Source organism: Protobothrops mucrosquamatus, unplaced genomic scaffold (genome assembly GCF_001527695.2).
Source record: "Protobothrops mucrosquamatus isolate PMUCROS unplaced genomic scaffold, P.Mucros_1.0 scaffold939, whole genome shotgun sequence".
Taxonomy (NCBI): Eukaryota; Metazoa; Chordata; class Lepidosauria; order Squamata; family Viperidae; genus Protobothrops; species Protobothrops mucrosquamatus.
Genome location: NW_015387188.1, coordinates 46,821 through 71,740, shown reverse-complemented (window position 1 = coordinate 71,740; position 24,920 = coordinate 46,821). Strand labels below are relative to the sequence as shown.

The window sequence follows — 24,920 nt, the reverse complement described above, 5'->3', positions numbered from 1 at the left end:
TGTATAAACAGAGGGCACAGAATCAAAATCACATGACGTATTAGTACCACTTTATAAAGCCTTAGTAAGGCCATACCTGGAATACTGCATCCAGTTTTGGTCGCCACATTACAAAATAGATTTTGAGACTTTGGAAAAAGTGCAAAGAAGAGCAACTAAGATGATGATTAAAGGCCTGGAGACTAAAACATATGAAGAATGGTTGCAGGATTTGGGTTTGGTTAATCTAGAGAAAAGAAGGACTAGGTGGGACATGATAGCAGTATTCCAGTAGTGAGAGGTTGCCACAAAGAGGAGGGGTTCAATTTATTTTCCAAAGCACTAGAGGGCAGGACAAGAAATAATGGATGGAAACTAATCAAGGAGAGAAGCAACCTGGAATTAAGGAGAACTTCCTACAGTGAGTACAATTAACCAATGGAACAGTTGTGGGTACTTCATCACTGGAGGTTTTTAAGAAGAGACTGGACAGCCACTTGTCTGAAATAGGGTCTCCTTCTTGAGCAGGGGTTTGGACTAGAAGACCTCCAAGATCCCTTCCAGCTCTATTCTGATGGATGGATGGATGGATGGATGGATGGATGGATGGATGGATTAAAACACTTAAAGCACTATTCCTGTAGTGACTACTTCAGGCTTTACCAATAGGGCCAGGAATTGGGGAAGAAGTTCACTATTTGTCCTACTATCATCCCTGGTCAATATATTCGTTAAGCTGTTGAAGCCCTATATAACCCAGAAAAGTTATAGCCTGTGGAAATAGGATGAGTGAAAATGTAATTAACCGTGATGTCTGCTTCCTATCATATGTAAAACTAAGAACAAAATTGTCTCCTGCAGAAATGTTACAGTTTAAACATTACATTTATTAATGGAAATATGGCCATAACTTTATTCAAAAGAAAAGCAGAAAATGTATACAATGGAAAAAGTGCACATTTCATCTGGTGGAAGTACAGTGACTGTATGTCCTTTATTATACAGGCAGTCTTTTATTTCAGAAAGCTGTCCTTTAGATTGGTTTAATTATTTATTTTCTTGATTTTTCTCATGAATTTTCCTTTGTAAAGCGAACTTATTAAAAAAAACATTTTACCTTATGAACCTTTTTTTCAGGTTTGTCTTTTATTTTTTCCAAGAAAATATGGTAATTGTAGCTATAAGTTATTCATTCTTAGGCCTTCAATTGTTGAGATTTACTTTCACGGCAGGAAAAAAAAACAGGAAACTTGTGATATTTTAATACTGGAAGACTAATTTCTGAGACTTTTCACACTCTTTCTGGCAAGCCAACAACAATCTGAAGGGAGACATTCTTAACTAGATGTCCTCTGCATTTGCAATAGGAAAGATAGCTAACAAGATAGCTAAGTCACTGGCAGTTGAAACCTGAGGGTTATACCTGAGAGATCTATGCTGCGGCTGGCTTCAAACTTGGCCTTCTTATTTTGATATTGTTCAGTGATTAGATGCAGGCTTTTATCAAGAGCATCCATTTCTATGGACAGGGAAGAAACTTCATCCTCAAAAAGTATTTCAGAGCTTAAACCTTCAACAGTCTGCCTGGAATTAATAAAAGATATATAATATTTATATACACATTTTTCTGCATTATTACCTCTCCCTTCTGATTGCTTTCCTCAAATATTAGGACAATCTTGTCACAGCAAAGACAGCACTATCTTTCTGAAAGTCATGTAAAATACCATTTACAAGGGCAGGATATCATGTAGCATCTTTATCTCTCTGCTCTGGGGGCTTAAGGGAAGGTGGAGTGAATATACCACTCTGATAGCCTAGAACAGGCATGTCAAACTGCCAGTCCGTGGGCCAGATGCGTCACTCCAAAACCGCACCCACCCCATTGCCAGCAATGGCAAAAAAAAGTCCCAATACGTCGCGCGACATCACATGACATCACAAGTTTGACATGCCTGACCTAGAATAACAGGGACAAATAAAAAGAATTCATTTTATCATAGAATCTGTAGTTGAAACTCATTCCCACAAGCTAGAGTAAGAGATATCAATTCAGGTAGCAGGAGTAGATAAATCCAGAAAGGATATGACTATCATTGTTTATCAGTAATAATAGTCATATATTATCTCCAATGCCAAAGGCAGTTGCTAAGCAACATGAGGAGGGACCTATTACATTCTTGGAATTCTTGATTGGTCTGCCAGATTAGATAGAACATATCTTTCTTGTATTAAACCTGGGGAAAGATGAAAACATGAGAAGTAACAAAACTGCTATTCAAAAGCTTTTCCATGTAAATAGAAAAAGGCTGAAGTTGGCAGAAAATAAAGAAGCATTTTGTTCAGACTTAGGCTCATTTAGAGAGAGACTTAGGAAGCTCATTTATAAGCAAAGTGTTTTACAGTTCATAAACTCTGAAACAAATGAGTGTATGTGATTTGTATTTTCATTTTTCATCTGAGGACCACAACACAATTTCTCTAATTATAACATAGACAATGATTGTGGATTTGAATGGAATCAAGTAAACTCCTTTTAGCAACCAAATGTTGAAAAATTATTTTCTGTATATTGGGGGGGCACTCCTTCTTTGTTGCTGGTAAATCTAAAGAAAAAGCAAGCTTACCTTATTGTAGCAATGGTATTGGCCACCTGGTCCAGTCCCTGCTCAGTAATGAGGGGATTGTCCAACATCTGTTGAATATGCTGAATTTTTCTTTCCACTTCTAAGAGGCGGCTATTGAAGCCAGAGGTTATTGTCCCTATTTGCAAGTGCTGTGTTGAATTTTTCAAGGTGGCCTGACGTAAACCAAACCTTTGAATGTCATCATCATAAACTTGGAAACAAGGATGGCATGCCTCACAGTGGTGATAGTTGCCGCAGTAGCCCCGTTGGCATTGGTTACACTGGGGTCCTGTGAACCCAGAGCGGCAAAGGCAGCTACCAGTCAGTTTGTTACAGCCCATTACCTCTGTGCCTTGGAAATTGCAGTCACAAGCTATAAAGACAGCAAAAAAACCACAACAATTACTTAGAGGTTTGTACTCATATACTGTCTTCAACCTTCAGTAGATTCATCATCATCATTATCATCATCGCCATCTAGGCTGGCCAGGTCATTTAAATCTGAAAGCATTTTGTGGAAGCAAGCTGAGAGTGAGCTAGTCACAAAAACATATTTTTGTCAGGAGGCAAAGTGATGACGTTATTATCTTAGAGAGCCATGGAAATATTCAGCCAAGCAAATATTCAGAAACATAAACCAAAGGGGGGGGGGAGCATTCTTTAAGCTTTGGAAAGAGAAATATTGTTGAGAAGAGACTCAGGTTATTCCTTCCTAATTCCCTAGGATATATGAGGGAGGAAAGGAAGACCACAATCACTTGCCAGATTTTGTTGCTTATCTTAATAAAATAAAATTCTAATCAATTTCTAGTCTACTTTACTGGGATATATTTATCAACCCTGCAGGCTCCAAAATGGCTCTTTTTTTTTTTTTTGCAAGGAATACTTTTTGAACACTCTGCAAAATGTTTAAACTGAACCCTCATTTCCCTCCCTCCTCAAAATGGCTAGGGGCACATGTGGACCAAGAAACATTACTAGAAATTAAAATTACACTGGAGGGAAGTATCATATAATACACCTATTTTCTGTATTACATTACTTTAATTAAAGATGTAAGAAATTAAGTCAAGTGGGATAGAGAATTAGAACCCAATAAAGCAGGGGTATCAAACTGCCGGCCCATGGGCCAGATGCATCATAACGAAACCGCGCCCACCCCATTGCGGGCAATGGAAAAAAGTCGCGATACATCGCAACATGTCACATGATGTTGCGAGTTTGACACCCCTGCAATAAAGGAAGTAACTACAGGCACACTTCATACCTACAAGTATTATATTGTCTATTACAAAAATAGGGATTATGCAGAAAAAGAGACTAAAGGCTAAAATATATTATCGGTAAGATATGTAATGTATCCACCTTTCTAAGAGTTAAATTCACATCACAGAGAAGGAAATCCTTCTAAACAAAAAGAAAGGAAGCAGAAGGCAAAAACCCTACTTGGGGTTTGCATGCACGCATGCATGTATGTATGTATGTATTGGTTTTCAAGGTTGACCAACTTCAAAAAAACCTCTCTGGGCAGCTTACAGTATTTTAAAAATTACAAAGTTTAAAGAAATATGACTGACTGGATAAAAATATGTAATAACATCCCCCTATGATGTTTTAAAGGGTGTTTTCTCACAGCTAAACTAAAACAGATAATCTTGTTATTGAATGTTTGCTAAATTTCCATCCTATGGAATACTAAGAAAATAATGAAATAGGCTAAACAAGTAGGAGGAAGTCAAAAGGAAAGGAAATGGTTACAAATCTCTGTTAGGAATTAGAGAAGAAACAGATGTTATCAGAAAAAAATGCTGATGTTGAGGACAGATAGTTAGCAATGAACAACACAGACGTTTCCAAGTAGATACAGTATGTCCAACTTTCCATACCTCTACATCCAGTCCCAACATTTCCAAATGTGTGGTTTGGGCATTCCTGTACTTCAACACTAGAGCATGTCAGTCCACCATAGCCTTCCCTGCATGGACATTGCCCTGTAAACTACAAAGAAAAACAGAAAGGTCATTGAGGAAAAGACACCAACACAAAGCTTTGCCCAATAATCTGGAGAACAGAACAGGCCACAGGGAGCTTGGAGGGTAAAGCTCAAGCTGTGCTACAGAAGAAAGTAGGGTCTTCTGGTGGGTAAAGTCTTATTCCAAACCTAGTGTTGGATTTGGAACAAGAGGCATTTGCATCTGAATCCTTGCTTGGTTTTGAAGTTCAGTCATCACCACAATCTATGTCTTTCAGATTAACCCAGATTTTCTCAACCGGATATGGAAGTAGGATTGCTGCTTTAAGAATTAGCCGGAATCCTAAGAGTTACAATTCCACTACACTAGAAAAGCAGTAGAAGCAGTTTAAATGATAAATAGCTCTTAAGTTTTAAATGACTCCCAAGTTCCATGTGCTTTGTACAAAGCCTATTTAGACACATTTCTTCCAGCTAGGAAGTTTGGTAACATAACCTAAATCAAAGCTGCCATCTGAGGTACAGAGCTGCAGATGGCACCAGCAGTTCTTCCATGTTTGTTCTCAAGGTGGGGGGGGGAGCAGAAGCAGTTTTGTTTGAATGCTTTAGGAAACTATCAAGCCTCTGAGGCTGGCAGACTCAGGAAATAAGAATCACTTTGATTTCTGGAATGGTCTTTATTCTAGTAAGGCAATGTAACATAATCTTGAAAGTCTGTCAAAGCAATTCTCCAGATCTCCTTACAATATATCTAGCATTCTTAGGCTCTTTCTCATATTTCCCCACTCTTCTGTGTAATATCTTCCTCCTTTCTTTATGTTCCCAAGGTTGTTAGACATTCCATTGCCCTCTCTTAAACAACAAAATCTAAAAAAAGCATTGCCTCTTAATTTCCCTGAGTGTATAAACTATGATGTTTTTAGATGCTGCTTCTAGTTGGGCAGCTGTTCTACCTTCCACCCCTCAATGGAATATCTGTGCTAAAGGAAAAGAATGAAAGATGGCATGGGAAAACCTCAGAGGAGTGCTCCTTTAACAATTTCTTCCTGTAAATTTTACATGGATGAGACTGGAAGATTCAGCCTCATCTAAAAGCTTCTGTAGCAGAAGAACAAAACAGTGTCTTCCTGTCAGCCACAGAGAGCCCAGCTTATGGAGCTGTGAACTGCGATGGTTTCATCTATCCCTCTGCCTTCCCACTCTCACAAGTTGAAAGCAGTTGCTCTCTTTCTTTCTTTTTTTGCAGTTGATACCTGATTGCACTGAAGGCTGAGTGAATTCTGAGGGTGGCAGTTGCAAGGCCAGCAGCCCTCCCCGCTTGCGATTTTCCAGTGATTCGCAGCACACTCATCACACTTCTCTCCCACCACATTAGGAAGGCAGAAACAGCGTCCAGTTTCATCATCACAGGGCATATTTCTGCGACTGCCCAGGATGTTGCAGGCACACTCTGAAAAACAAAACAGAGCCAGTCGCCTTGTCAGAACTGCTGGAAGGAAGAGGGGGAAGTATCGAAGCTTTTTGTAACACGAAATAGTATCAGACTGAAGAGACACAATTCTAGAGTACACTAGTCAAAGATGACAAAAGAGTCAGTTTTCAGGCTGCCTTCCCCTACACTCTTGCTCCATGCACTGAATTTGTGAAATTCATTGCCACACCGTAGTTATTACTATGAGTTTAGATGACTTTTGGAAAGGGATTTAGAACAGTTTCATGGAGGAATGAAACGCTGTATAGTTCTTCCAGGAAATAAATATGGAACATTAAATCCAGGAACCTCATTTCTCCAGTTATACTATTTCTTATTTTAGCCTTCCTATAAAATATGGAATTGAGCAGAAGAAACTATCAGGATATTTACATCTACTTCTAGAGTTTCAATCTGAGAAAAAAGCTGCACTGCAGATTGAAACGGACCATTATAAAACACAAATACTGAAATCTCCAATCCAGGAATTATAAATTTTGGAGTATAGTTTCAAACTGAGAGCAGGAAGGATGTTTGTGTGCATGCTGTACTAACTAGTTACTTATTAAGGTATTTAGACTGAAACTTGGTGTAAATTTGATTTTTTTCCCCCTTTTTCTTAGATAAATAAGGTAGACAGGAAGGCAGGCTTTTAGGAGGAAAAAAATTGCTGGGATTTGATGTTATTGTTTTGCAGTTACTGCCATCTCTTGGGGAGTAACTGAAGAATGGCATTATTGCTCATATATGGCTACTGCAGTTCAGATCAAAACATTTGCACAAGAGATTGGTGCTGCTGAATGAGAGTCATTCTAAAATTTACATGTAAGAAGTGACATTAGTTTAGCAAGCTGAGGCTCATCTTAAAACACATACCCAAGTTCTCACTATAGAGACCTGGCCAAAAAAACATCTGGATCTGCAAATATCAATGCAAATAGAATTGACAATTTTGAAATTTTAAAAGACAAAAACCACTTTGAGCCTAGATTTAATGTCTATCACAAATCTAAGATGATGAAGCTATGGCCTGATTCACATATTTCTTCTTGAATTGTTTATTAAATAAGTTATAATTGTCTGAGTTTATATAGCATAAAAAGCTACAAACCATTATTTACAAATGTCTATGGAAATTCTCAATCATACAGGTCATGTCTGTCCCAAAGGTGCTTTTCAAAAGGCAACTGGACTTTCTTGGTTTTTTTCCTTGAAAACATTTTACTTCTAATCCAAGGAGCTTCAGTCAAAACTGAAGAAGCTTCTTGGATGAGAAGCTAAATGTTTTCAAGGAAAAAAAACAAGAAAATCCAGCTGCATTTTGAAAAGCACCTTTGGGATATTATTTACAATCAAGGGGTTTTTGTTGGCCACTTATGCATAACACAATTGAGCAAGACATCTCCCCTTCTGCCTATTTGTCTCAACTCCATGCATTGGCAGGCTCTATTGGAGATGTTGATCTGACATCCTCCAGATATTTACAGTCCTCCCAGCCACTGCAAAAGTCATCCCTTTTTGGATGACTGTTATTTGTTTGCCTGCTTTTCTCAAGCAAAAAAAAGCAAAACCCTTCTAAGGTACAATTGTAGTTATTAACCAATATCAACTGCCTGTACATTTTTCTCCCATTTTTTTCCTTTTCACAACCTCATTAAGCACATTGATTTAGTGTAAAGTTCCAATTTAATCACTGGGACAGGCTATGTGGGGGAAAAAATGGGTCACCTTTTCTTGTACTAAAGTGATCTCGGTCTTCAGTATCCATAGCACATTCTATATTTATCATATAATTCCAAACTCATTAAGGGAGTACACACAATCTCATAAGCAAAACTTAATTTTCTAATGTCGCACATTTTAACTTTCTAAACTGGCCAATGAGCTAAAAATAACTGAAAATATGGAAAAGGAAAATTAAAATGATCTATTTTTACCCAATGAAGAATTGTTTTTAAAAAAATATACAGAACATTTTATAAGGAATGTATCTAATGCTGGAAACAAATCCAAGTGACACTAGATTTTAATATTAATAAATAGAAGACTCAACCACTTCCTTTTCTCAATAATTCATAGGATAACCTAAACCCTACATATCTCCTGATATAACCTAGTGTACTACATCTTAAAATTTGAACCATGCAAACTTCTTTTCCTTCTGTTCCTAATGAAGAGATTTAGACGTCTTAAAGCTTACTCCAAATACTGTACATTTTAAGCAAATAATATTTGTTGATTTGTAGCACACAAAAGATTAGTATTAGACTACTTATATCACATGCTTAGGATAAGGCCAGCATCTTGTCACAATGAGGGTATATTGATTTGTCACGGTGTTCTAATGCCAATATAGCTCACAGGAAATGGTTCAATTCATCTACAATGCAATAGATCCTCTTGATCTATTTCAGGTTTCAACCTACCACGGCAACCTTGGGGGTTAGAGTTGGTCAACTGAGTAAAGCCAGGTTTGCAAAGATGACAACGATCTCCTTGTACATTTTCCTTACAGACGCAATGACCATTCATGCGGTCACAGCTAGAATCAGGAACAGTGCCATCTGGATCACACTCACAAGCTGAAAAGAAAGAGATTAAAACTATAACTTTTTAAAAGTTGCAGCCCTATCATCAAAACAACATCAAACTAAAGAACAATTTGGGATTTTATATGGGAATTAAATATTCCTAATTTCTCTTTATTTCCCCCTTTATTTTTTTTACTTGCTCTTCTAAGATGTAAATATGACTGTATATTCTTGTATTTTTTAAAAAAAGTCTAGTATGAGACAAGGACTAATGTCCAAGCTTGGCAGGCCAAAACTTGGACAACAATGAACTGAAATAGAGCAAAAGATGCTTCACTTAGCAGTGATAAAGACTTGGTGATATTATAGTATGCAGCAATGCTGTGTGTGTGTGTGTGTGTGTGTGTGTGTGTGTGTGTGTGTGTGTGTGTGTGTGCGCGCGCGCGCGCGCGCGCAGAACATTGCTGTGTGCAGTAATATTCTCTATCATGTATCTTCTAATCTTAATAAAGAATTAATAAAGGAAGCAAAGTAGGCAGGTGGCAAAATGAATTATGATCCTGTGCTCATCTAGACCCACAGGAAAATCTAGACCCACAGGAAAAAAAACCACTTTTCTGGCAACAAAAAAGACATTTTGTTACACATTTACCATTTTTGGAAAATTAGCCAGTTAGCAGGAATACTGGTGATTCACACCCATCTTGCCTGCTGTGTTTCCACTTCATTCTGCATCTATTCTTGGTTACTGTTAAGAGCTGCCACTAGTGATCTGATAGTGATTTAAAATTGGCTCATACTGGCTGGAGTGAAAACAGCATATGAATAAATAAATGGCATTCATAAGTTAATCAGTGGCAGGTAACTAAATTTGGTTTCCTATCTCCTTTATTGTAACTAGTGTACCGCATCTCTCAAATTAGGCCAGGCTATTTTTGAATTCTTCGTTATGTTTTGCAATAGAATTATTTTTTTGAGCAGTGAGCTGAATTGGGGCAAAAGGAAAATAATATTTTTCGATAATGCAGCCACCAAGGTGGGATACTACTAGTGAAAAATAAAATAAAACAGCAATACAACATACATACATCAATAATTAAACTATCCTAAAATTGGTTCTAAAGAAGAGAGGTGAATGAAAGAGGAACAGGAGTATGTACAAGGAATCTTGAGTGTATTTATTTTTCAGACTTAAGTCAGATCAAATTATCTTCATTTCCTGGGAAAATCTGAGAGCTGCCTTCAGAAAGAGGCAACTTGGGGTTCCCATCAGAAATTCAATGTATCATCAGCAGCCTTCAGAGTTTGTTACTTGAGAGAGAGAAAAAAATCCTTTACCAACAGCTTCCTGGAATTTTATATTTCTACTTCTTTTGCCTTTCCTGTGCTTGCTTGCTTTGAATAAATTAAATAAGAACTTTTAAAACAAAGAGAAAGCATGTTTTTCTGAAGTTTTAATAAAACATATTCTGGAAAAATATGTTATGAAATTGAGAGAAGGCTTAAACACCACTTACGGAGACAGACCTCTGGATGGCCAAGATCAAAGCGTCGGTTACGAAAAAAGTTTATTTTACAAAGTTCACAGTTCCTCCCTGCTGTGTTGTGCTGGCAATCTTCACATACACCCCCATTCTTTCCCCCATTTGCTTGGTATATACTTAGGTCAAAATGACATTTGTGGGAATGTCCATTACAATTGCATCCTAAAAGAGAAAAGAAAGTGACAACTCATGTGATGCTCAATAAAAAGAATGGTGTTCTTAACATTTCCGTTTCACCACTAGATGGCACTTTGATCCCTTTAGCAATCTTAGAAGTACCAAAAAAAAACAAAAAACCCCTTATCAGAAGAAAATCTATGTTATCAGGGTTATTAGATCTGGCCTGCAAATATCTGGATCACCGAAGATTGAAGTCCAGACACAGAAATCTCTGTTGCCATTTTATGCTCATCTAGAATGTTACAACCCAAATACAATAACCCTACAATAAATAAATTTAATAGAAATATCTGTACATACATTCACATGCATACAGTCTTAATCTATGTTACCAATTTTTGGTGATTTTTTTAAAGCATACAACTTGGATTTGTGTTTATACACAATTAACATGTGCATTTTGTTGATTTCTATCTTTCACTAATCAATGGGCTTCATTTTCCATAATCACTGAGGAAATTTATATTGTAATTAATGTAACTACTCCTAATATGTCTTCTGAACATATTGTTCTACCTCCCTATGATTCCCCAGACCTTTGAGAACTATAGTATACATGACAAAATAAAAAACAGAAAATATTTTTTAAATGATTACATTCTCAGAAGATCACCAAATCTTTGGTTATTCTCATAAGATTTGAAAACTAGCAAACCTCAACCGTTTTTTAAAAAAAAACTTAAATTAAATGTATTTAATCTGAATTCTGGACATCATCTTGGTGGGGAACTAAGATTACATGGCAATATCATATTACCAACCGTTGGTTTCCACAAAGATCTGCAAAAAATGTTTGATGATGATGTCAGCATAAACCAAAGTTTGGTAACCATTATTATAGAATGTTGTGGAAAGCTACAGTTAGTTTTGCATATTGCCTTGGTTTCTCAGAGGAAAACTAGGGTTTGTTGTGCATGTTTTGAAAGCAATTCAGAAGTGCTTCAGACATAATGATAGCATGAACACAGTATCACTCTGCTCACCTTGATTGATATTTTTTCAGGCTTCTACAAGAACCTTAAGTGCCATATTTTGAGGAGTTCTCTCCTTAAAAGTTTGTTTATGCCCTGCCTTTGTTTTTATAAATAACACAATATGCCTTCATCCTCCTATTTTCCCTACAACAACTCTGTGAGGTGAGTTGGGCCCAAAGTTACTCAGCCAGCTTTCATATTTAAGGTGGGATAGACCTTATAGTCTCCTGCTTCTAGTCTGGAACCTTAAGCACCAATCCTAGATCTTTAAAGTAACAGCACCTTTTTTTTCTAGACTGCTAGAAAAAGATGACAGAAAATGCTTATTGAATAGCAAATTGATGTTCATGCTGAGTATTGAAGTCCACAGCTCTTAAAGCTGCCAAGTTTAAAATACAATATGTTAGTGCAACATCTCCAGCATTTGTTCAAAACACACAGACATCCAAATATACATATTTTCCTATTAAGAAACCATGGCAGTATGATAAGTAAAAGTAAAATAATAAAAATCAACAGTAACATTTAAAAAAAGAAAATAAGGCATCCATCAATGTGAAAAATAACAAAGTTCAAGATGTGTATATAAAAAATTGCCTCTTCTAACATATCTCAGCATTCTGAAAGGTTTAAATGTTGGTTATGTCTATGTTCAGTTATCATTTCCTGAACTTCCTTTTTTAAGATTCTATAAGTCATACAAGTCAGAAATAGTTGCAAAGTTTTCTGTAATTATAACATAGACCAATATATTTAGGAATACTACCTCTATTTTTGAAAGCTTTATTAAATAAACATTTTCTTGGGAAATCAGATAGGCATACATACTACGACATTCATTAGGATTATCATCTTCTGCAGGTCTCCATGGCTGGTCATTATAAAAAGATGCACAGTGATCACAGTTTGGCCCAGCAGTATTGTGTTGGCATACACAATTCCCATGAACCTAGAATGTAAAGAAAACTTAGTTTTAATAGCATGGTAGCTTCTCCTGCTGCTGTTGCCCTGTAGCTGCTTCTCACACTCATTTGCTCCTTACACTGTGTCTCTTTCAGCCTAATTTGGCAGAGAACAAGTTCCATTTTGGCTTGTTTGCAAAATTACTTTCCAGCTCTGTCTATGCTAATACAAAGAGCTTTTTGTGCAAGTCAGATGCTGTTTCTCACAGTTCATATTTAACTCTGAATGCCAAATTATTTAGCCCTAGAAGACATTGTTACAAAGCTTAGTCCATATCTGATCAGGAAAACAAAAAAATATGCACTTCCTCCTCCTGAAAAAAGCACCTTTGGGACCACCATACCTGGATGACTGAGAATCTCCATAGACATGCACTCCCTCAGTAGTGCAGATTCAAAAAGCTACTAAATGAAGGGAATTTTTGAGGTTCTTCCCTTAAGAAGCCCACCATCTTGTCTAGCCAATGTTCCTTCTGTCCTCCTGACCATTATATGAAATGGTGCAAAGAAAGAAAAAGGAACATATGAACAAGATAACCACTAATTATTTAGAGACCTTTTTGTGGCCTGCACAGATATCTACAACGACTCAGATCCCTTCCAACTTTCTTTTCTGCTTCTGACCTTTACCAGTTCGTTGCAAGGCTAAACAATTCAGATTTTTGTCAGTATAAAAGTCAGAATGTCAGTAGCAGCTGCAAACTAGTAAGAGAAGGAGCAGATCGGGGGGGAGAGGTGGTCTCAAAATCCCCCTTTAATTTTTCCTTACAGTATTAACGAACATTGGTAAGCTTAAAATTTGCCCATCCTTAACCTGCATGCTCTTTGGAGCATTTCTGACTTGACTGGAAGCTGAATTCTCTTCCTCTCTTCTGCCCCAAACCATAATCAAACTCATAATCACTGAGTATAAGAAAGTGCTACTGACTGAAGGGTAAAGAAGGCAGGTAAGTCTCTTCCCTGCAGCTATCAGTTTCTGATTCCCTGTCCTTTCTAAATGCCCATGTTCAACTGTATAATAAGTTAAATATTAAACAAGCACTTGATCTTTTGTTTAAGCCCTGGCAGGAGGAAAGTCAGTGGGCATGAAGCTTTAAGATAGTCAGAAATGCATTCTGAATCAGACAAACTTCTGCACTGGGCCAAACTGTTTTTGAAACTCGGTCTTAACAGGTAGATAGCAAAAACTCATCCCCTCTGACAATTAGACACTGCATAATGCAGGAAATTCTCTCCGCTTTTCAAAAACACAAAGTAGTTCTACCACATTAGTGCACACCTGTAGAAACATATCTGTCACTGAGAGATCCGATTGCAGTGCAGTCTCACTAAACTGAAATGAGAACCTAGAAAGTTATACAAAGCAACATGGCTTTCCCACAATGGATGAATGGCTGAAAAAAAATGATTGCTTGGAAACCACTTCTGGATTTTGTGCTTCAGATGGGGGGGGGAATGAAATTTTGATTTTGGGTTTTGCTGATTAGTTAAATTTGTTGTCCTAGAAATGGCTAATACATATTAAGTATGTAAAAGTAAAAAGTTGAGGCAACATTATTTTATACTCTGCACTAAAAAAGTTAGAAGGCAATGCTTTTGCTTCTTTTTTCTCTTTCACCATACACTTCTCTTTCCCCTTTCCCTTCCGCCATTTTTCCACTATTTTCATATTCATTTGTATTTTTTACTTTGTTAAGTTTAATAAAATTATTTAAAAAAACAAAACATTCTCTCTCTCTCACCATAGCCCTAGGGTCTCCAGAAGAGGCATCAGGAGCAGCACAGTGGTCTGCATGCCCATGACAAAAACAGCTCCCTTGCACCTGCATCTCATTTAAGGCATAGAAAGCACTGGGTAAGCGGTACCCCTGATGTGGAAAGCGAGTCAACTGTGTGAAGTTGATTCTCAGATTGGTGAATTCAGCCAGATCTATTTCAGATGAAAAAAGGGAGAAATATATAAAATTCTGGGACAAGCAGCAAAATAAAACCCAAGTTCTTTAGCTCTGTCGTCTGTATGTCCATGACATATGGACAGGCGTAGCCAGATATAATATTATTTGTGGAACAATTCTTGGCTCCAGTGCAATAATGCTTTGGAGAAAAGTTTTTCAAGGGTATTAATGTGAGTTAAAAATAGCAGTTGGTATATTTATCACAGTACATAATACTGCATGTGCCCAACATTTCTTATCTTAAATAGGCCCAATCCATTCATGCAGCTGTTCAGGAAATAGCTGGTGGTGCATATCATTGATGTTTTTGTGTGTTTACAGAATGTGATGCAAAACACAATGCAAACCACATATTGATGCATTTTCCTCTTTCATTAGGACATCAAACAGCATTTTTTTGGTTCTCACAATCTAGTTTACAACTATAATTTACAACTTGAAGACTGAATTCCATTGCTCAGGGTCCTATTCCTCTGTCTGTTTAGAAATTAACCACAACAGTGGTGTATCTAGCTGTGGATCATTTTTAACACCACCCTCATTCATTGCTAAAACTTTAGACTAGGGATTAAGACTTCTAGTCCTGCTTTAGTCACAAAGCCAGCTTAGTGATATTAGGCCAGCCACTATTCTCAGCCTTAGGAAGAAGGAGCTGGCAAGTCAGTTCTGAAAAATGCTGCCAAGAACAATCACCAGGAGTCAAAAGTAATTTGAAGGGGTTTTTTTTTCATCCATCATTGCTGTGCCACCACTGACACCAACAGCAGATTGATACACAGTCAACAGCAATGTGACTCCATACTAGTTGCTAATCTCCTCACGTCTTCAACAGGACTTCCCTTATTACTTATACTAGGGGCAAACTGCCCCCTATATGCCATTGAATCAAAGGGTTTCAAGATATTTTAATTTTTCTTTTTGTCTACTGAAAATGTTTACAAGTTGTGACATTATCTTAATTTGTATGTACTGTATACCTCTCAAATCCTAACTGCCTGTGTTTAGAAAAAAGAGAAGAGCTAAGATACTGGCTGACATTCTCTCTTTTAGGCTGACAGTAGCTTTTCTTTTTGTTTAGACAAATGTGGACACTGCCCGGTCCCCTCAGGTTCACCCACTAGCATTGTTTTTTAACAAAATTAATAAAAAAATGTTTACCAGATAACACGATCTAGATACATCTTAGGTTGTCAGCTATCATGCCTCTTCCCAGTTTTCCTACAGGGAAAATCTTCTTAAGGGAAATCTAATTAACTCTCCTACCCTCAGATTCAATTTATTTAACCATAAAATTAAAAGAAAGTGTTTCCTTAGATGCTTGGTTGGCTCCATAACCTTCTCAGAGGAACGCACAGACTCCTGCAGCCTGTCATTGTGAATGTCCATTTTGTTGGAGGGACAGGAACACAAAAATACGATAAAGCGAAACTGAAAACATAGTACTGCCATGTTTCAATCATAGCTTTATCAGAATTCTTTTGTCCAAATATATGAACAAAATATAACAATTTTATCAAAAAAATGTTGAATTCTGAAAAATGTAGGCAAGCCCTTAAAGTACCTAATCTCCTATTTTAAACAATAATATTATATGTAATTTTTATTTCAGTACTTATTAAGCGATACCTTACCACCTAGCTTTGATCCCATTCTACAATCAAGGCATAAGCAATTTCAACACAGCAACATAAGAGTTCTGCTTCTTGTAATATTCCGATAATTCTCAAATCCACCTTTTGCAATGAAATCAAACTGAACTAACATAAAAAACAAACTCACTGTTAATCCGTTGGCTTTGAGATGTCATCAGCCCTGATAGAAGGTCTACAGGGTTGAACTTAATCTGATAACAAAAAAAATAGAGAAATTATTAAAATCACAGGAAGAGTTTCTCTATCCTGCTTTTATAAAAGTCATCAATGACATGGCTCCAAGTTACGTTAAAGTCTAATTCTAAGCAATGGCAACTTATTGCAATTGGTCACATATGCTGGTACAAGCTATCCAATCAACCCTATTTGATCTCTCTTACCATTAAACAAACTAAGAAGCTTTTACTTAATGATTATTTTAGCTTTACAAACCCTTGTTTCTGGTCCTGGCTTCTTAAGACAGCAACAAGCAATTGATCTCAGTTTGGACATACAGGTAGTCCTTGACTTATGGCCAAAATTGGGACTGGAATCTTGGTTGCTGAATGAGCAGTCATTAAGTGAGATGTCATATAATCATTCTGCTGACTGCCACAATCGTGACACTCCCAGTTGTTGTCATTGAGCAAGAATTGCACATCGTTAAATGGATGGAATTCTAGGTAAGGAATATTAGGGCGCTTTACAAGAGTGAGTGAAGTGCTGGAAAACCCAGTACAGGCAATCTGCAAGTTGGGTGCTGCTACAAAGCAAAAACCACTCCTGGAAACCTCATTCAGCCCACCAGCGTGGCACAAAATGCCATGGCGTGGGACTCCTTAGCTGCCCACACAGCCCACCAGCACAGTGCAAAGTTGCTGCATCCCATTCACATTCAGCCATTTTCTGCCACCTCTCAGGAACAAGCACCATTCTCCAAGCCATCCCACATTGTTCTGTAGGCCAGCATCTGATTCTCATAATCTTAAGAAGCCTCATTCTGCAAATCGCATGACTTGTAGTATGAATGGCATAAGCAATTTGCAGAAAGCAGCTTCCAAACAGTCACAAAATTCATAGAACATAGAATAATAGAGTGGAAGGAGCCTTGGAGGTCTTCTAGACCAACCCTCGGCTTGAACAGGAGACCCTATATCATTCCAGACAAGTAGCTGTCCAGCCTCTTTTAAAAAACCTCCAGTGATGGAGCACCCACAACTTCTGGAGCCAAGCTATTCCATAGGTTTATTGCTCTCACTGTTAGAAAACTTCTCCTTAGTTCTAGGTTGTTTCTCACTCTGGTTAGAATAACAAAACTACATCCCTGGATGAGGAAAAACAATTTCTTTCATAGGCCAAGAATAAGGTCTGCCTGATAATATTTTGTTTTCAATATTTTCAAAATTAATATTTTCAAAATCAATATTTTCAAAATTAATAAATTAACTGAAAACCTAGAGGCAGCACTTCTGGATGGTTGCTGTTCACAAGACTGTGAACCAATTATTACTTGTGATTTGGTGGTATTTTTTATGATTACTTTGTTTATATTGCATGGTTCTTGTCAACTACCTGGAATTTGATGCAGCAGTCTACAAGCGCATGTAATATTGTAAACTAATGTGATACAATTTATATATATGTATGCACACACACACATGTATATGTATATACATACATACATATATATATATACACATGTGATACATTTGAGGTCAATAAATCCCATGTAATCTTAGTCCAAAGAGTACTGCATTTACAATACCTTTCCCCCATTCTGAGGTTGTCTGTGTTGACTCTGTATGTCCTGGCAACGGACATCATTCCATTTCTGAGGCAAGCTCTTGGGGATCCAGGGAAAAGTAGTAGAACAGTCTGTGGACAAGTACTGATAGATCTTCCACGTTGTACCAAAATCAGTAGAACGCTCAATCACCATGCCACCTGGCAAAGGACTCTTAAGAGACAGAGGAAAGAAGAGATAACTAGAATTCAATAGTCTTGCTTTCTACCCTTAGCAAGAAAAAAGAGAGAGAGGGGAGTTAATTGGTGTGATTGATCCAGAACCCAGATAAGCTAACAGTAGAGACCAAAACTCTCACTGGTTTACAAAGGCCATTTGAATCAAAATTTATTTGCCCAAAAAGAAACAGGAGAGCCATGCACATACCCTGAAGTCCAGCAGGAGATTAGCAAGCTGAAATTTATTGTTTAAATCCAGTTGGAGAGAAACATGTTTCACATCTGAGGAGACAAAAAAGCAATTATCAGAACAGTGGGCCATGAACATTATGAAACTAAGGCTTTTTCTAAAAGCTAGATCATTCATTTCCTCTCTGCAGTTAATCTATTAAATCTCAAGCTCTATTTACTAAATCCACACAACCCTTGTCCCTCTGAAATCATTGTTCTGACCATAAAACTACTTTACAGCACGTCCACATCAGCCTCTTTCCTTCCCCCCCCCTCTAAATCAAGGACTTACCATTCTGAGATTGCCACCACCGCTTGTGTCCTGTAGAAGAAAGAACATTTTCCACCCGGTGACTGTTGAACGCATGAGGGATTCTGGAATCACATCGGCAACATTTCATTTGCCACTGAAACAGGAATAAAAGATGGCCATTAGATTTATGATCTCAGTGGCATGGTGTTCTACAAAATTAAAACACAAATGATATAATAATGCAAAATAGTATTACATGTTACTTCCATCTTTTAGAAACCAGCATTCTGTTTAATGGAATTTTTCTTAGAGAGAGGATTCTTTGATTGAAAGCTTGAATTTTTAGTCAATTGGATAAATAAGCATAGTGTATGTTCAAACTAGGCTTCTAATATACCCCTCCATATGTGTAAAACTATATGGAGATATAAGTGCAGGGAATCTTGTATTTTTCCACTTCTCTCTTTCCTGGTTATTCACAAGTAGACTTTTCCCAACTGCTCTGTCTGTCCCATAAGATCAACAGGATGGGCATGCTCTGGTTTCCATCAATTAAACAATGTCAACTCATGGAACCATGGAGTTGTACCTTCTCTTTGTCACACCTTCATTTTGAAACACTTGCCCCACACCCAGGATTAGTCTGGCCCCAAAAATGACATCCTTTAGAAAAAAGTGGCTTTCTAAATACTTATATTAATATATTTCAAAATACTTATATTAATCTCCTTTCCTTTTCTTCCCTTCGCCCAAACATTTTTATCAGAACACAAGGCCAGGTTTAATGATTTAAGAGCCTTATCGCTGTTATTTCCAAGCACCTTCTTCCAATTCTTCTTTGGCAAATGTTTACTTTGTAAGGACTGCTCACTACCTTAAAATTGGTGAGGCTGTGGCTACCTTAAATCTCATCTCCCCAAGGAAATATGGACACTTCGAAAGCAATACACGATTTTAAAGTTGGAAAAATTAAATTAATTTGGGTGACAAATTACGTTGTCAGTTTTTACTGGAAACCAAGCTCTCCAAATTTCGCTCTAGCTTTTATATTTCCCCTTCAAAGGGGCAAACATTACATTTTGGGTTACATGCTGTGCATGAAAACAAAAATTACAGAGTTTTGCCAGGTTTTAGCTGAACAAAATTGCATTTATTTAAATCTCAAAATAGATTGAGCCTAAATCCATCTCAACTTCCTAGATTCAGAAAGCAGCAGAAGACAAGTGGCTTTACTGAGTGAAAGGTTAGTAGGTGAAAAGTCAACCCTCTTTAGCTTGAGTGAGTAATTCAAGGAGCAAGTCAGACTGGGCTATCTCAAAAGGTTTGTGCACAAAAGGCTTAAAGAGACTTCAGCCCAAACTTGACAAACAAATACTAAAAGATGACAGATTAAGCTAAATCCTGGCTTTTACGTTAATTCCATTGATTCTGACAAAAGCACGTTGAAAGAAATGGTGTAAAATGAACCAAATGCCACCAGAACAAGAGCCTCCTTAGAACAGGGGTGTCAAACTGCCGGGCCGCTGGCCGCATGCGTCATGGCAAAACAGTGCCCATCCCATTGCTGGCAATGGGAAAAAAAGTCATGATATGTCGCGACACGTCACGTGACATTGCGAGTTTGACACCCCTGGCTTAGAATATTAGTATACATTGACAAACACAATTATACTATTATTATCAATCACATGATTAAAAATAGTTGCAGGATGGAAAAAAAATTATGTTGCCAGTCTGAGTCTGGATAGAGAGAAATTGGAAGGTTATAATATAGAAGAAACTGAAACATTGGTAGACAAACAGATTTGGCAGACACATGACATTAATTTATTATGTTATTAGATTCAGATGAAAATCCATAAGGTGCACAGGTTAAATTCTGAAAAGGTTGTCATTACCACTTCTGTATACTGGAGCATAAAAGATTTTATTAGATAGTAAAATGAGTATAACTTCAGATACATTACAGTAGCACAGAGTGGACTGCATTTTTGTCACATGGTAATAAAAAATGGCTCAGGGAAAAGAAGCTTTTTCTATCCATTTCAGCACAACACATTGTGTAAAAGCTCTTCTATATTTCTAGAAGGACCTCTCATTGTCTCATATAGCCATGACTTGATAAATGATCTGTCTGCTGAGCTTGGACTTCCCAGAGTTTGGATCTGACATACATGGACATTTGAAACAAACATTTCACAAGACAGTGCACCCCAGTGTTGAAATCCTGCTGCTCTTTCAATATTTGGGAAACTTAAAATTAACACTGGATGAAAATGTAAGGGGTTGACTGCTGTACTGAATAAGTTGTGTAATATTTTATTGCTTAAGAAAAAAAATTGTCCATGCTCCAAACTAAAGTTTGCCAGAGAAGATGTGTGTCTCAAAGTTCCCTGGGTCAGACAATATTTCTGACCAGCTTTTATTTTGGCTCTCGACAAGCTCATGCTGCTTTGGAAGAACTCTCTCCAATGTTCTTCCTGCCAAGAAAGTTGGATGCATTCTCATCTAGACACTGGCTTTAGGGAGAAATGTGCAGATCCTTCTCTGTATCTGTTGCTGTTTTCTGGTATCAAGGAGGCAGGTACATGCATGAAATTATGTATCCCCACTGATACTACTGAAACAGAATCTACACTAAAGGAAGGGAGCTTATTCAGCCAATGACAAAAAAACAACTTTCAAATTATGGAATCAGCCAAGAGTTATCTCCTTGTAGCAGTTGAATTGACCCTGTATAAATGGAGGTCCAAAGAGGTCCCTAATTAGGAGCAATACATATATCTTACTTGGTCTTCTTGTAATCAAAGACTTAGTCCTCAATACTAAGATAAGAGAGCAATCAAGAAAACTAGAATGTTCTCATGGAATACACCAACTTACACAGATAAATTTTCTTTCTATTGATTGCATATTTCCCTTCCAATTATTTGTTCACCTTTATCCAGTACACAACTATGACAAGAGTAAGCAACAGGTACAATATCTCCTTAGGAAGCAAATGACCAATTTCTATTTCACATAAAGTTACAGAAATGCCTTTGGGTCACATTAATTTCCCTCTATGCGGTAACAAACATCCTGTGGGTGGGAGTTATCTTCTAAATAACATGTATATTGTGTCTTATCCTTATAGCAACCATTTTGTAAGCATTTTCATGACATGCTCTAAAATATCAGACTATCATCCCGGACTTCCTGTGAATTACTTTTCTTCCTACACCCATATTTTCATCAGAAACAGAAAGAAGAACTTATGTCTGGGTGAAAGAAACAAGAAAGAAAAACTAGAATATGCAGATAAAAATAACAGGATGCTTTAGCACCATCCTTAGGGTGCATGCTTTTAACTGTAAATAACTATACCATCATAATTTGCACACAAAAAACTCCACAGCAAGTTGTTGTCTATCTGCATAATTTTATGTCTATACATGCAAATCTCCATCTCCTTTCATTTGTTTCAGTTATGAGTTTCTTTTCTGGCAGTATACAACTGACCACTATAGGGCAGGGATGGATGGGGACTTTATCCTAGTCTTTGAATCCACTTTAAAAGAATGCTGTCTGTAAGGGATGAGTACATGTCTTCAAAAGAAATCTGGGTCTAATTTCACTTTATAGTCTCAGGTAATGTATTTTCATGAAAAAAAAATTGTGCTTGGTGTATGAGTACAATGTCATTTTGAAATGTAAGCTTTTAAATATTGTTGAATTAGCATTTTTGCGAATAGAATAGAATAGAATAGAATAGAATAGAATAGAATAGAATGAATTGGAAGGGACCTTGTAGATGCAGGAGTCCCTATACCATTTCTGACAGATGGCAGTCCAGCCTCTTCTTGAAAGCCTCCAGTGATGAAGCACTAACAATATCTGAAGGCAATCTGTTCCATTGGTTGATTGTTCTCACTGTCGGGAAATTTCTCCTTATTTCCAGATTGAATCTCTCCTTGATCAGTTTCCATCCGTTATTCCTTGACTGGCCTTCAGGTGCTTTGGAAAATAGGTTGACCCCTCCTCTCTGTGACAGCCTCTCAAATATTGGAACACTGCTATTGTGTCTCCCCTGGTCCTTCTCTTCATTAAACCAGCCATGCCCAATTCCTGTAACCGTTCTTCATATGTTTTAGCCTCCAGTCCCCTAATCATAGTTGGTGCTCTTCTCTGCACGTTTTCTAGCATCTCAACATCTTTTTTTATAGTGTGGAGACCGAAATTGATTGCAGTATTCTAGGTGTGGTCTTACTAAGGCTTTATAGAGTTGTATTAGTACCTCATTAGTACCACATGATCTTGATTGAATCCCTCTGTTAATGCAATTTAAGATTGCATTTGCTTTTTTTGGGGCTGCTGCCTCACACTGCTGCCTCATATTTAATTGATTGTCCACTAAGACTCCAAGATCTCTCTCACAGTTACAGCTATTAAGCCTGGTTTCAACCAATCCATATGTGTACTTTTGGTTTTTCTTGCGTAAGTGTAAGACTTTACTTTTCTCTACTGAGATAAAATTGCATCATGTTCTCTAATCCTAAAACCACTTTATACCCAGCAATGTTTTAAATAATCTTTCATATATGCAGTGTTTCATTTCAGGAATATGTCGTTAAGATGATAGTTGTTTCTATAAATTTGGTCAACAAAGAACCTGGCATGAAAGATGTTTATAGAAAATAGTTTGATCTTTTTAACAATATGAAAACAATATGAACATGTCACTGGAGCATCTGGGATTCTTATTCATACTAGTTTTGGGGACCAGGGGGAATGTGAGTTTTCTCAGATTTTGAAATAATGTTCAAATTGTCCTCTTGACCAGCAGCAATTAACAAGTGATATTTGGTTCAGAGCTATGAAAAGCAGAACAAATTTCTGTATTATCATATTCTTGTAAAAGGCCCAGGAAGAGGAGCAGATTTGGTTGATGAGTTTGTCATTGTCTGAAAAAAATTTCTGTAATATTCTCAAACAGATAATAGTGGGAAGAAAACCTTTGAGGTCTCATTAAATGCTGATATGGCAAAAAAAACAAGTAAAAAATTATAGAAAGTTGGGAAATGGATGATACCTGAAAATAATATTCACCAACAGTAGTTTACATTCTGTAGAGCCATTTAACTGACTTTTCAGAATTAGAAAATAATGCAGTATTAAGAAATAAGGAACACTTAATTTTGCAGTTGAGAATTGGATTAATAACTGCCAGTAAGCAACAGTCACAATAATAGAAACTGCAGCAAGAATTAATTCCATCAGGTTCATATTAATTATCTGATGTATAGGCCGGCATTTTAAAGAGAGGAAAGAGCAATGGACTTTGCTATTTAACTCAGCGTGATACCTGTCAGTGTACTGTTTTTCTTTCTTAAAACACATATTTACACTTTGATCTCATAATAAAGTTAATAGCATATGCCTAGAATGAAACACTAATTTGAAAGGAACAGTTGACGACAGCAGAATACTATTAAGAGCAAATACAAAATGTACATAAAAGACAAATTAGTGTGCCGGTTCTAAGAAGTTTGATTCACATTACACATAATAATATCAAGCATAATAACATGAACTTCTGGGGGCAATTCTAGATATTTTTGTGTTTGAGGAAGAGAACAAGGAAATGCCCTCTCACTTTTCATTTACAAAAATTGACTGGCAATGTTAAGTCTCTGCTACACTTGAAAGCAGCAATCTGAGTTGCTAATACTTTCCCAGCTATCCCCTAACTATGTCATTCTGCTCAATGATAGACCAGTCCAGATGAATTTTGAAAATTACTATGCTAAGATGCATATTTTCTGCTTTCTGGTTGTAAGAACAGCCCAATCCCAATGAATTCTGAGAATGGTATTCCATCGCATGAAGATATTCCAACGAAGCCAGCTGGGGAATAATATTTTACAAAAATTTTCATTGTTCCTGACATCATTTCCTTTGTACAGTCATTCTGCTTGCTTAAGATCTATTTGTTTCCATCCCTATTTCTACAACTGGATTAACACTATAGCACTTATTAATCATCATTTCTTCAAGGAAGTCCATGTATTTGCTTTTACATAAAAAATAAACATTTGAAGAACTAAAAATGTACAGCATCAATGGTGGCACTTGAATTTGGTAAAGCAACAATTTTCATACCTCTCCTTTATAAACATGTCAGTGCTTGTCTTTAAGGTCCATTCACATAACATTTTTGCTGCCTCAAAAAAATTTCTGGTAAAAATCTGCTTATCAAGAGGATATAGGAACCACAATACTCAAAAATTATACATCATAGTATAATACAGAGTAGCAAGAAATTTTTCCAACCCAATGACATATACTTGAAGATTATATACTTCTGTAGGAGATAATAATTTCAACAGATGAAGTAACCAGAAAGTAAAGAGCTGGAGCTGTGCTGTTTCAACATATGTTTTTCAAAAGCTGTGCAGACTAGAAATGCCCAGCTGCAAGGGCAATATGGGAATTTAATTCTGTGCTCTAAGTACAGCAATTGGCATCATTTTCTATATGTTTGGTGACACTAGGAAAATTGCTCTGAACAGATCTCAGTTCTATTATTATTATTATTATTATTATTATTATTATTATTATTATTATTATTATTATTATTATTATTATTATTATTATTATTATTATTAT

General features: G+C 36.8%; 1 protein-coding gene across 1 annotated transcript in view; it reads right to left on the bottom strand.

Annotated features, from left to right (window-relative positions):
* The window catches only part of LAMB3 (laminin subunit beta 3), a 53,258-nt gene that overhangs the window by 14,578 nt on the left and 13,760 nt on the right, over positions 1-24,920 (bottom strand). The window contains exons 4-15 of the mRNA XM_015819497.1: positions 18,312-18,426; positions 17,997-18,070; positions 17,592-17,783; positions 15,975-16,038; positions 13,983-14,170; positions 12,107-12,227; positions 10,098-10,286; positions 8,476-8,631; positions 5,832-6,028; positions 4,493-4,604; positions 2,607-2,979; positions 1,403-1,563 (exon numbers count right to left, since the gene is read on the bottom strand). Coding sequence (XP_015674983.1) covers positions 1,403-1,563; positions 2,607-2,979; positions 4,493-4,604; positions 5,832-6,028; positions 8,476-8,631; positions 10,098-10,286; positions 12,107-12,227; positions 13,983-14,170; positions 15,975-16,038; positions 17,592-17,783; positions 17,997-18,070; positions 18,312-18,426 — 1,942 coding nt within the window. The remainder of the gene's footprint in view (positions 1-1,402; positions 1,564-2,606; positions 2,980-4,492; positions 4,605-5,831; positions 6,029-8,475; positions 8,632-10,097; positions 10,287-12,106; positions 12,228-13,982; positions 14,171-15,974; positions 16,039-17,591; positions 17,784-17,996; positions 18,071-18,311; positions 18,427-24,920) is intronic.